The sequence below is a fragment of the Hetaerina americana genome, unplaced genomic scaffold (assembly GCF_022747635.1).
Source record: "Hetaerina americana unplaced genomic scaffold, ioHetAmer1.1.p SCAF_213, whole genome shotgun sequence".
Taxonomy (NCBI): Eukaryota; Metazoa; Arthropoda; class Insecta; order Odonata; family Calopterygidae; genus Hetaerina; species Hetaerina americana.
This window is the reverse complement of record NW_027286779.1, coordinates 197,777-211,741: the sequence shown is the minus strand read 5'-3', so window position 1 is coordinate 211,741 and position 13,965 is coordinate 197,777. Positions and strand designations below refer to the sequence as shown.

At 32.5% G+C, this 13,965-nt stretch overlaps 2 protein-coding genes across 4 annotated transcripts in view; one reads left to right on the top strand and one right to left on the bottom strand.

The window, feature by feature from the left end:
- LOC139688669 (ectonucleoside triphosphate diphosphohydrolase 8-like) overlaps window positions 1-13,965 on the top strand; it is a 90,950-nt gene that overhangs the window by 11,108 nt on the left and 65,877 nt on the right. The window lies entirely within an intron of this gene.
- Window positions 1-13,965, bottom strand: part of LOC139688660 (ovochymase-1-like) — a 51,485-nt gene that overhangs the window by 3,384 nt on the left and 34,136 nt on the right. The window contains exons 8-11 of the mRNA XM_071586229.1: window positions 11,844-12,073; window positions 5,984-6,298; window positions 4,921-5,192; window positions 280-443 (exon numbers count right to left, since the gene is read on the bottom strand). Of these exons, the coding sequence (XP_071442330.1) occupies window positions 280-443; window positions 4,921-5,192; window positions 5,984-6,298; window positions 11,844-12,073 (981 nt within the window). The remainder of the gene's footprint in view (window positions 1-279; window positions 444-4,920; window positions 5,193-5,983; window positions 6,299-11,843; window positions 12,074-13,965) is intronic.

The window sequence follows — 13,965 nt, the reverse complement described above, 5'->3', positions numbered from 1 at the left end:
AAGTCACTGTAATTAAATTACATTATCATTCAATGGATGCACCTGGAATTGGGGGATTCAAATATTGACATCACAAAAAGAGTATGCATTTGTGATTTTTCATTTAGCAGTTTTACATATTGCCAATTTGAATTCCTTCAATCTCCTTTTCATACGTAATGCACTATTCAGTTCATTTTAATTTTAGAAATTTGGTATTATCTTAGAAAACACAAAGGGAATGACTGGATTCTCGACTAGCTTTATATCAGCATTCTTAGAGTTGTTGGCCTTTCTTACCTTGCATGTATCCCTTCCTCGTTCACCTCCCGCGCAGAGGAATGATGAATGAAGTTTAAAATGAGGTCCTAGACGGGTTCGTCGTAATGATGCCACACACTCAGGTCTTTCCACTAAAGGCAAATCCACCTTTTTCAATATTACTTGATACCTTCCTTCTTTTCCTTAAATAATGACAGAAATACTAGTTTAATCATACATTTAGATTGATTCATAAAAATATTATAAATAATTTTTAATCTTTTATACAAAGATGAGCAATTTACATCAACTCTCTTGTAGCAGGTAGATAGTATTTTCATTATTTATCCATTTCAAATGTAGTGGGTCATGAAATAGATTTATTTCAATGCTTTACCACTGAATCACAAAAAAAATAGTTATCAGAGAATGAAATCAATGGCTTAATTCTGAATTGAAAACATATTTATGTATAATTAAGATAATCTTAATTACATGCTGAATCTATGAAGTAATCAGCTAATAAGCATTGTGGGAGATAATGATTCAAGGTGATTGCATTCTGTAAATATCTGGAGCGTATAGGGAGATGCAAACATGAGATATGCCTTTTGTAAAAGTTGTGATCAAGGACTTTGGGCTGATGAATAGTGGTAGATGGCCATTGAACACATGCATCTCAGCAGCAGGAGTGTCAATTCTCTTACCACAATACAAATTTCGGTGAAGTAAGAGTGGCAAGACAGATACCAAGGCTAATTAATTTAATTGATGCCATGAAAACATTGTAGGTTATACTGTTAGTGTAATGTTTAGTATTATGCATTAAGACAATCAGAATTTAATTACTTAAGCTATAGTATGTTCAAATTCAGCTGCAGCCATCAGAATTACAGGCTTAAGTACTTAACAACTCTTAGGGTTCTTAAGCTTGAAAGATATAGCAATCATTCAATAATATTCTGCTAAATGTGAATTTTTACTTTCAAATAAATACCTCTCCATGCCTGCCACAGAATTTTTGTTCATGGTCAGGGTTACATTGAACTTCATTTTACACAGTTAAAAAATATTCTTTTTGTTTTTTGTAATTCATCTTTGCCTTTCCCCTGAAACATTATAAATTAATATCTTTCCAGGAAAAGGAAATATTTTCTGAGAATTTATTTGCTTAGTCCAGGCATGCATTATACCATTATAAACATATGTATGGTAATTAGAATTTTCAGTCTACTTACCAACTAGCTTATTTACCTGGTAAATAATGGCAAAGTTTCACTTGATAAAGAATGGAAATGTAAAGTTTGTAATCACAGGAGACTTCCATAGTATTATTAAAACTCCTTGGAAGCTTCATAATACTAAGCTGTCGTTTACCGCTATGGTCCCTACACATAACATTTGCTCATTAAAAATTCTGGAGCCATTACTGAAAATATGAGTTCCTATTTCTGTATTTCAGATGTTAATAGTTATGTTAAAAGTGATTCATCAATTGATTTCTGCTTCCTTGTTCTTTCTTTTGCCATCATCTACAATGAAAGGCACTAATTTCAAAATTTTTCAGTGAAAGAAAATGATAATCAGACTTGGAAATATTCCTGTGGATAAATAATGGGTATTTCCTCTCAGTTATCTGTTTAATATTATTGAGTTTTCTTGATTTGAAATGCTTTTGCTTATTCCTTAATAGTTGTATGAATAATGCCAATTAATATAGCATAAAATTGACAGATAATGAACAGAATATGATAATTTTAGTCCCATATCCTAAATAATCTCTCACTGATGTTAATATTAAATATTAAGCCTTGCATGGCATTCAAAATTTTTAATTCACTACTATAATCAATCATGTTTGAATAACTTTACCATATATGCTAAGCTTTACAAATCCACCGAGTAACTGCAGGCACGTTTTTGATCAGATAAAATTATATGTGGAATGAATCCTAGTTTTTGATTATATTGAGTTTACCAGGGGATATATGGAACTAATCTTAAGTGAGTCATCTTATCTTGGTCACCATTATCATAATGGTGAAATAGGTATGCTCACAAGGAGGCACCAAATTTAAACTGTAGAAAACAGCATAATACACTAGTCTATATCAGGTCCATTTATCTTCTGAAATGTGTGACATGACATATCCAGTGCAGTTGACACTTTTATATCAACAACTTCAGTTAATTTGCCTAAGCTCTGATTGACCACTCAAACTGGTCATCACAGCTATGTTTAACTGGCTTATTTCAATTAACTGCCCTAAGTCATTTCAAATGGTTTAATCTGCAATTTCGCCATAAATGGTCTCTAATTATTTAAAGGTTACATCTTTAAGGACTACCTATTATCATACTTTGTGTTTACTTGCAGTATTGGATTGAATTCAAAATATGGTGTACATGCAATTTTTAAAATTTTTATTCACTGCTAATCTGAATGAAAGGATTAGACTTGTTTAATGCACTACAAGCTCATTATGTTTTCAGATCAATTTGAATTAAAATATGTGTTGTAGGTAGTAGCGTTTGGTGACAGTTCAGCGGCATCTTCCTCCTATTTCCTATCCATATTTATCCCACCATAATAATAAAGTCAACCACTAAATTAGACACTTATGAGGTAAACATTGGCTATTTCAGGACCCTTATCTTTTTATGTCAGATCTGCCGCAAATTTTAATACCCGATAATGGTCACTTGGTTGGCCAAAATACTGACTTTGGAGATTATTCATCACCAAACTTCATTGGCTTGATTCTATGTTTTCAACAGTCATAATTAATTGCTCTTAACATTCAAAAATGTTATTTGCCTTTGATGAAGCATTGTGAAATATCTGGGGCAAATTTATTGATAAACCAGTTTAGTCTTAATATATGACAGTATATCTGCATAATGGTGATACATGATTACATGATTCATGACAAAGCTTTGACAAGAATGTCAGTTTGGTTTTCAAATTCCTTTTTTATTATCTATTAGTAGCATAAATAAAAAATAAGGATATGAAGAAAAAGAGCTTGAATTTTGAAATTGTATGTTATCTAAAAGTATTTCAACATGAAGTTATATTTAACATATTTATTATGCTAGAAATTCAGCTGTAATTTGATGAATGTGTTAATATTTTGGCATGGTAAGTTATTCTATTGTTTAATTGCATTTATGTCAAGTAATTAACAAAATCTGAAAGTTAGTGAGCTTCATCAATGTAACAAGTAAATGGAATTGCAAAATATTTTTGCAGAAGTAATTTTGAACATGGAAACTCAAGAAAATGGCATTAGAATTTAACAAAAATGGTTTTTCTCTAACTGTTCTGTTATCCTAAGAAAATACATTTTAGAATAATGAGATGCAACACTTAAATGAATATTCCTATGTCTGCCTTGACAACATTTTAGAAATAAACTTAATGAATGGTAAATAAAAAAAACAGTTTCTGGCATCTATTGGTGGGTGGAAAAGCCAAGTGGCTTAATTTTAAGTTCAATTTAATGAACGGTATTTAAACTGCAGTTAGCTAGCCGTATAAATTAGGTGATATTGACTTGATGAGCAATTAATTATGGCTTTTATGTATGAAGCATTAAGAAAGCATAGACTGAAGTTATATTTGTTTTGAACAATGTTAAATTTACACTTAACTTTGCTTTGTACTAAATTATTACAATTATGCTTTTACAAAAGTGCATCATTATATCATAAATGTATAGGAATTATATGAAATTATTGACAATTTTGGCATAAATAGCCCTCCTCTAACTACCAATTATATCGGTCACTGGGTTGGGTTGCTTGAAATAATATATCACCTTTTATGATCTAGGAATTCTCACTTGTGCCGCTAAATTACAAATTTTCTGCTTCCATCAGAACTGTCACTGTACATTTTTTCCATGTCGGCAGCCTTATAATTCTGTTAGCCATCATAAAGGCAGGAGAATGGAAGATTTGTTTCATTAATGTCTGTCCCTTTAAACTTCTGATATGCTAGTACTGAGCACATGAAAGGTTCTCACATACTCAAATAATCACCATGTGTATAATTGTCTCAAGGAGAAGAAAACCATATAATATTATTAGTTTTGTGTGAATATCCCTTAATTCAATTCATATTTTTGTAGCTTTTCTCACAAGTGTTATGTGGGGTCAAGGAAACATTATAACTGAAAATAAAGTTTCTTGTCCCTAGTTATGGAGAAGAATGACCGTAAAATATCTTAGCAATGCAAAATTAAATCATTTACAGAACACTATAGCTGTTGTACAATGATAAATTCAATCCTTATTTCATATTTCTAAATAATAAAGAGTTATGCTGTTTTAAAGACAAGTTTTGTTAAAGAGTGCAACTTTTTATTCCCTTAAGCTTCATATTGCAAGGCATCCCAAATATTGAAAATAATAGGCAAAAAATATTTTACTAAATGAAAAAACAAAGCGCATGCAGATAAATAAAACTGTTTCTTATGCACTTTCATAGTGCATGAACAACTAATTATTCTATGGAAACTACATCACTCGGTTATAAAATGCATACTTTTTACGGTAAGTATTTAGTCCCTTGACAATTGATTAAACTCTTAACCAATAATAACGTGATGTTGTTTCCTCTGTTCTGGTTGTAGTAAATAAGACTAACTCCTTAAAGTTACTAATATTTCTGCTTACCAAAAACATCCTTCCCCCATCCACTTGCAAAACAACGTGTGCCACCCCTCGGGACTTCGTTTTGGCTTGGCAAGCATGCATAGCCAATATTTTCTGCTGGTTCAATGCGATGGGTTAGCAGAAGTAGAGCTACATCATTGTAAAGAGCTCCGGCATAGTATTCTTCATGGATGATGATCTCAGCTACATCCCTGTCCTGATGACCAAATAACTCATTCCTAGTTTGAGTGTCCCATTCACCAGCTCTTACTTTCAGATTGGCTGGTCGTTTCCTGTGTGAAGTGCCATAGTCACAATTTGACACATTATTCATTTTGAAAGGAAATAAGTTCTACCAAAATTTTGTTTTCGTTTGCACAATTGGAAGAAATGTACATGGCTGAATTATCAAATTCTAGGTGAAAATATTAAGGTATATTGTGAAGTTACAAGCTCTCCCTTTGAATTAGAAAACTTAATGTGGTTGGTTGTGTACATAACATTTTATTTGTTTAAATGCATATTTCAAAATTTGTTTTATAAATAAGTGAACTAAGTGGAATTCATGTGAAATGTAAACTAGAGTGCCATGGTAGCTCAGCTCAGTGGTGTACATTTGTATACACTTGAAGGTTCAGTGATAACTTATATTTCTGTTTCATTCGGTTAATACTGATACACATTACCTCATGATATTTTTCTTAGACTAGGAACTTAATGTGTCTGGGGGATCTTTTAATTATGAAGATTATTGGGGATTAACGGAATTTAATTAAGTAAAAATTATGCTATACTTAAGTACTTATTTACATTAGATGCACTTGATGATCCACAATCTTCCCAGTGATTCAACCAAAAAGATAAGTAACATTTTTCATGATAGATGGAAAAATAACATTCTAAAGAGGCACTTCTATATGTAAAGTCTAGTATTGTCACTATTAGTGGGGCATTGAATCCATAAGCATATAGGTAAATTGGCTACATCAAGATGTAGAGGTTGCGAAGCTAAAAAGAATGTCATTTATTAAAAACAAATTTCAAGTAGTTCAAGCATTAGTCTATCCCAATCAATGTAACTTACCCCACGACGCAGTGGGCGGCTGTCAGCACAACGCTTGGATGGATGAGGGCTCCACCACACTGAAAAACATTCATGGTTTGGGCATTTTGCCCACGTGGTGAGGATGAACGCTCTTTTCTTAAAACTGCTGTCATCCAAGGGAATTCTGCAAACTGCGCTTCCCCATCAGTACCTCCTGTTATACGAAATCCCACACCTTCCGGATTCCTGTGTCCGCATCCGTCTTTGATAGTTACTGTTTCCGGAATAATTTTTTCGTCCAAAGGAGCTTCACAACACACATCCAAGTAGTTAGCGCAGTTCTCATCTTTCATGCTGTAGAAGCATTAAGAAAACTATTTGATTATTTACAAAACAATCAGTAGGTAAAAATATGTAATATAAGTATGAAATTATGTTGCTACTAAGGATTTTAATATTATTTGGAAGGATTTTTGTTCTTTTTACCACGGTAGCTGTTTGAGTGTATTGAAATGGAATATATTATCCTTTCATGGCTGTAGAGTATCTGGTGTCCACCACAATTTACGCAGTAACTTCGTTCACCTCAGTTGAAATGTTTAAAATAGCAAATATGCTTTCTACTTATTTTAAAATCAATCTCATGTCATTAGCTTAGTTCAATTTAATGCTTTGAGTTTATTGATGTTTACCATTTGATCACTAAACAGTTTTTCAATGTATAAAATATGTATTTAATTTGTTTACATACTATTTATCCATTTATTGTTTTCTCATAATGCACTAATTTGGGTGAAATCTAAATTATATATACATTTTAGAATTTTATGTGTTTAAGTTTAACGCATAAAGAATTTCTTTCCTCATGCATAGCTGTCTTAGGTTGTCTCTAGAATTATTTAAAATAGAGCTAATTGGTTATAGGTTCTACAATTTGATCAATGTATAAAGTTATGTTTTTTCTGGTTTGATTCCTGCATTTGGTTTACAGATGGAGATAGGTAAATGCTTAAGATTAGAAAAAGTTTTCCCTAGTCTTTTCTTAACTGCCTTACTCAGGCTCTCCGTCAACTCCCTTTTCCTTGTGAATCTTTAGATAAAATACTTCCAAGATAAGTAAACTGCTCCACCTGATCTAGGTTTTGCTCTTAAATTTTAACGTCTTAACTTAAAGACGTCCTCTTTCTTGAAAACTCCTAACCTTTTATTTGTTTACATTGATTCTCATTCTATCCTTATTACACGGACTTCCTAATGTGCTTAGTAAAGCTTGTGACTCCTTGCCTAACAGGCAGACGAAAGCAAACTTTCTCATCTGCAAATCTAACCAATTTAATCAATACCTAATGACTTACATTCTGATCGCCAGTTCTTACCATGCCTTTTTTACTATTTCCAACACACATACGATTATGTTGAAAAGCGATAATGGACACCCATGTCAAACCCCTCCTCTTAACACTGCCCATCCTGACTCTCCAACTCTGCTCTTACCTGAGCAGTCTGAGACATGTACATGTTGTGGTTAAGTCACTTTACCCTCCAATCTATACCTATTTTCTGTAAAATATTTGTAAATTCTACCCGATTTAATCTTTTCTAACATCTTGTCATCTATGAAAAAAAGAAATATTCAAATTTGTTGTCAGTGTTCCTTTCTATAAGAGATGTAAGTACTTCAGTAGCATCATAGATTTCTCTCATCTTCCTGAACCCAAATTGATAATCCCTGAAGTAATCATTTACCCTTTTCATCAACCTTTTATTGGCGAACCTAAGTACCACTGAAGCTGTTTTTGAAATGGGATCTAACACTGTTCCATGGGAATGTTGTCAACCCAAGGGCCTTATTTGATTACAATCCCCTTAATGTTTGTATTTCACAATCAAACAAGTATGGTAGAATATATTCTATTGTTTCAGGCTTCACTTCGTGGAAGTAATTAATATCCATTACTAAAAAAGAAAGAAAGACTCGTACTTTTCCACAGATTTTATTATACGGTACAACGCGTTTCACCGACTTGCAGCATCATCAGGTACAAATTTGCAAAACAGACAGAGCAAGCATATATACCCTCAGGACAGAGTGGGGGCGGGGAGGGTTGGAAGGATTTGAGAGGGGTGGGGGCTCGCAGGTGCGTTGATGGATTGGTATGGAAGTATGGTAGAGCCTAAGAATCCCCATCTATGTCATATTCTCTTTTAAAGTCTAAACATTGCTGGCGTAATGTCTTTATAGATCCTCTGTATATTCTTTCATCCCTTGATTTTTTTATGGTTCAGCCAGAATTTTCCTGCCCTATATTTAATAAAGCACATGACTTTTCCATTCTCGCTTCCTGATAGATCTTTCACCTTCCTGAACGGTAAACTTATTTCTCCCTTTAATTTAAACACTCCATATCCTTGAATGTTCATTTTACAGCATTTTTTACCCTTTTAATTTACTACCCCGGTTTATTACTTATCTCTTTTTAGGTCCTTCTGTCTAATTTTGTGTTTACAGTAATTTCTTTATTCCCTTAAAAATATAAAGGATTTTGTTTTTGTAAAATGAAAACATTTCATTTTAACATCATTATTGCTCATTCAGAAGACAGGAGCATAATCACTAATGATATGCAATTATCATGAAACGTAATAATTTTTTGTTTTCTATAACCAAAGCTCCAATATGTTATCTGAGATTGTTGGTAGTATAATGGGAAGCTAATTTTCAGTAAGGCATTGAAAATTTTTCACATTTGAATTAATCATTTCCCAGCCTAGTTATTGTGAGACTCACAAAAAGTTCGTAATACCAGCTGAAATCTCAAAGACATTTTATTTCCAAAGTTATAAAATTGAAGGTAGGTTTATATTGACGAGAGTAGAGCTCACCTTGAACAAAATTCTACAGCATGTGCAATTGGCACATTTATGTTTAGAAGGCAGCACCTTTCTATGTTGTTTCCTTAAAGTCCTGGTATCCAGATATTTATGATATTTGAACTTAAATTGGAATTATTTTTTCTTAGAAAAAATTAGTTTTGGTGGTGCTAGCTGCAGTAGCAATGGGATCAGTCTTCAAAAATTCACTCCAAATTGAGCCCACTACGAGTGCATGTACAAGCTTTGGGACTCGGCGTTGAAAGTTAGCTAAATGATTGCAATTTCATATTGCTCCAGTTTTTGTTTTTTGATAAAGGTGGGAAAATATTTTGAAAATAATATAATCGGCTTGATTGATAACAACTGGCTATTCAAAACTCATTTCATTCATACCCTTTGAAATCCAATTGTATACTTTGTATTGTATACTTCAGAACTCACCAACCAGGCTATCAGTTGAAAGTGGAAATTGGAATTTGCTTGTCATAGCAGCAGGTAAATAAATCGTTTGTTTAATGTTTACAACTCCGTTAGAACCTTCGCAATGGAGTTTATGAATTTGTTCAGGCCTACGATATTACTTCTCACATAAAAATATTTTTTTTAAATGTAACAATGGATATGTCAAAGATAATTCTCAGAAATTTTTTTCATATACGGCAAAGGAACCATGAAAAATATCATAGTAAAAATTTTAGGCGGGAGGGATATGATGACTACATCTTAGTCATTTAAAAAAAGCATTTTTCTTAATGCCAATTGAAAGATGGTAAAATCCAAAACTGGGTTGGCAGTGAAAATCTGTGTCTTTCATTCTCTGATGATTCCTATAATCTTTCGCTATATTTACTTGAAATATGGGTTGAACTAACACATCCTTTTTTGCTCTTCTGCGTCTTATAATTAGTTTACTTGGTATGATTTGTCCGTAACATGCAAGTGCTATCCCTGGTGAAACAAGTTTTTTTTCATTCTTAAGAGTATTTTCTGAGCTCAGAAACACAGTATTTACAGTAGGGCAGTATATCTACAGATGCACCTGGTTCCTGTAAATATCTCTATCCAGGAGCTACCAAATTAACATAGAAATGATAAAGGTAGTTTAAATCAAAGCAAAGTATACCCTTGTGGAATAATCAAAGATAGCTACAAGAATGGAAAACTACCGAAAGACTTTGAGAAGAATGTGATGGTTACAATACTGAGAACAAATTAATTCAAAGAACACAGAACATTAAGCCTGATGTCACAAATTGAAATACTTAACTGACAAATGGAAGGAAATATGGAAGAGAGCCTTACAGTAAACCAATTCAGGCTCAAGACAAACTAAGGAGCAAGAGAGGTGATACTCAGTTATGGGGGAACTGGCAGAAAAATAAACCAGCCATTATAAGTAGAATTAATGAACTTGGAGAAGCTCTTATACGACGTCAGGTGGAACAAGTCTTCAATATACTAGAAGTGCCTGAAATGGACTATAACAACTTAAAAATAATCTATCCCCTTTACAAAAATCAGGTAACAAATGTGCAAATAAAAAAAATGGAAGGAAAATAGATGCAAAATAAACAAAGGAGTTGGAAAAAGAACCTCTCTCCAGCACTATTTAACATATATCTAGAATAGGCGATAAAAGAACTACAAGAATTGGGCATCAAAGGGGTCAAGGCATGTGGAAAAGATTTGACCATGCTCTGGTTCCCAGATGACATTGCAGTAGTTGCAAAAACACAAGCTGACCAGCAAGCAACATTGAATGCTATGTACAGAGTACTTTGGAGATAATATAAGCATGAACTAGAAGAGGTAAAATCCTTGTGTGTGGAACAGAAAAGCTGAATGCAGATATCACAATTTGAAGAGTGAAACAAGAGAAATTGTAATCCTTGATACACCCGGCCAACGTGTAACTTAGGATGTAGGCAGAAGAGGAAGAGACCATATGAAGAACTTAACAGCAAAGAGCTGGGTGAATTGGATACACCTTGAGACACAATGGATTAGTTAGAAATATATAGAAAGGAAAAACTGATGGAATATCACTTAAGGAAGACCCAGTGACAAGTTCATTGGGCAAATTAAGGAGGATGTAAAACAGAGAAGCTATCAGGGGTCAGAGGGAATCACAACCCTGAATAGAGGAGAATGGAGGGCTGAAGTAAACCCATCTTACCATTAAACACTGATGATGATATTAAATTGTCAGGGTAAAAACAATTTTATAGTAAAGTATTAGATATTAGTTTAAAAATGGTAATTCCTTCACATTTTTAATGTTTTTGTTCTGCTGAAATTATCAGCATTGTCCATAAGAGTTCTACTTTTTTTAAAGGACTAGTAACTAGGAAACTGGTGTGAAAAACACGGTTACTGAAACTTCTAATCGATTAAGCTGCACTTAGAATTGCTTTGGTGAGCTTTTCAGAATACTGCTTGTCTGATAAGGCTTGTAGGTAGATGTACTTCAAAAATTTTACATGTGGATCTGCAGGTGAAACATTTAAATCTAAACATTAAAATTTCTAATTATGGATTCCTTGCTTTCAGTTCAGCTCTGAAAGCTCATTCACATAAGATAACATGAGGAAAAATAATTCTTTTGTAAATAATAAAATTAAAGGAATTGGGAAAAGAAATGTTCAAAGCTTCTCTGTGGCATTTGAGTTAATGTATGATTGTGATACATTTTAGTTTTAGAGTTATAGCTCTCAAATTTTTTATATTTTGCAGTTTTTCTCATCCAAGTTTTGAACGACAGTGATTTAAGGTTATGACTTAAGTCATACTGTAGTATATTATGTGAAATGTTAATGGCGGATTTGTGGAAATATATTGATTTAAATACAAAAATAAGTATTATTCAGTACATATTCATACTCTGAAAAGTATCTTTGACAATTAGTGCACTTAATTTATCAGGTGTTTGTTCAGTTTTTTTTAAGTATTAACTGGTCAAGTTCACAACACTATGTTTAAGATGTCATGCTTCTCTACAGATGCACAAAGAGAACTAAAATCTTACCGTATATCAAGGATGCCATTACCATCAATGACAATAGAGTTGTTCTGGCATAGGTAATAAGGTACACACTCGCAGGTGCCATCATTTGTTGCTGGTGATGTGAAGACGTAATCTATGAGTGAACCCAAATCATCACCCTGAGCATTTTGAGCACATGCACATGATGATGTTGCTAAAACCATCAATATTTGACAAAACAGCTGTACCCTTTTATCCATATTGCCATAAACCTGAAAGTAATGAAAAGAAGTGTGTTTACTCTATAAGCAAGTAAAAAATGCATATAAGTTATTCAAAAATTTTTTTCCATATAATGAAAAGCTGTGGTAACAAAAAGCAGGCTACAAATTATATTTTGGAGACATTAAGTCCATCCTAATTAGAATGTGTTGATAAACGAATCGCGGGGGAAAACTGATATAATGGAAAACTTTTCTTGAAAATATTAAAAATCTGCAAAATAAGAGAGACATTAACAGAAATATTTCAGTCTTAGATTATAAAGAGTGAAATCAGTGTAAAAAATATGATTGTAATACTCAATGGCACTAGTTCACCATGTAGTCTTATTAACATTATGCAGCATTTAGTTAAACATGTAAAATATAATTATTTAGCATCTGCAATGCAGTACTGCTGGTGACGTATTAGTGAAAAAATTGATGTTTCTCGATTTCAGTAAAAAGTTTACTCCAGTGAAATTTTCACCTGGAAAATTTCATCTGAAATTTTGGCTTTAAAAAATTAATCAAAAAGTATATTTTCCCAAAAGTGTATCTTCCATGAAATAGTAGAAAAATTTCATCTATTAAATAAAATAGAATTTTTACATATTTATGTTGTTTTGATGATGATTGAAAATAAGAATCTGAAAATTAGATGTTGCACAGATTTCTTTCTTGTTCAGTGTCAACAGAATCTAAAATTTATTTCATTTGTCACTCCTTTAATAAAATCCAAGCAACCAATAGACAAAAATGCAAGCTCATTTTCTATTTAAAAACTTTAAGACTGTTGGAAGTTGTCAAATTTCCACAACTGAGACTTCACTTTGACTTTAAATGCCTTGGTGAGCTAATTCTGATTGATTTTATGTTACTTGAGGGTCTACAATTATAATGTTTTTTAACTAATTGCTTTAAAATAACTTGAAGATTTAGCGCCTAGTAATAGCTTGTCAAATTTATAATATAGTCTGTTAATGAATGCACTATTATGTGATATTCACTGGGAATTTGAGCCAGACTGGATCTGATTTTCCCAAAGTGTTAATTGTGTGCTATCGAGAAGACCAACAAATATTGATTTGAACTTCTTTAAGAGTATAAATGTAGAAAATTAATGTTAGTAGAGGTCACTCTGATTTTTTGTCGGCCACAATTAAAATGTTTCCACAATATGATATTCAATATGGGATGGGTATTATAGTGGTTATATTTTTTATTGGAATCTCCTGAATGGATTCCTTACCATTGGTACATTTCTAATTGATTGATCAGAATGTACTCTGGAACAATAATTAATTGCAAAACTTTTGTAGGCCACGTTTGAATTGTTTCATAGTAGCATAATGGAACGCCATCAGCCAAACTATTCTGCAGTTTGTCCATGTCGGAAATTTGTGAGCTTCTGATAAATTATTTTACACATCCATGTACTAATGGAACATATTAATATGACTTGATAATTTAGTTAGCTTTTCCATTTATTATATCAAAGTTGTATGTGGGATAATTCAATTTGTCTTCAACACGCTCCTCAAAATTTTCTGCTCCCATTGAAGGTATGAAATTATCACAACCACTCTTTGTCTATTATAATAGACCTACTGGTGAGTTGTGCTACAGATTTGTTTTTTGAGCACTTCTGTTTCCTATCCCCCTTTGGTTAACAAGGAGATTATTTTTTCCTTCATAATAAGAGTATAACCAAGCTGCACCAGTTCTCTTCTTTAAATGGCTATCATTTTACATACATGATCCGTTCTTGATAATAATTCTGAATTTGTATCCACCCACGATATTTCCTACCTCCTTTAGTATAAGTTAGTGATACTGATGTTAATATGTGAAAAGGTCCTTGTATTTCCAAATTATATATTTTAATGTTGAAATCTCAAAAT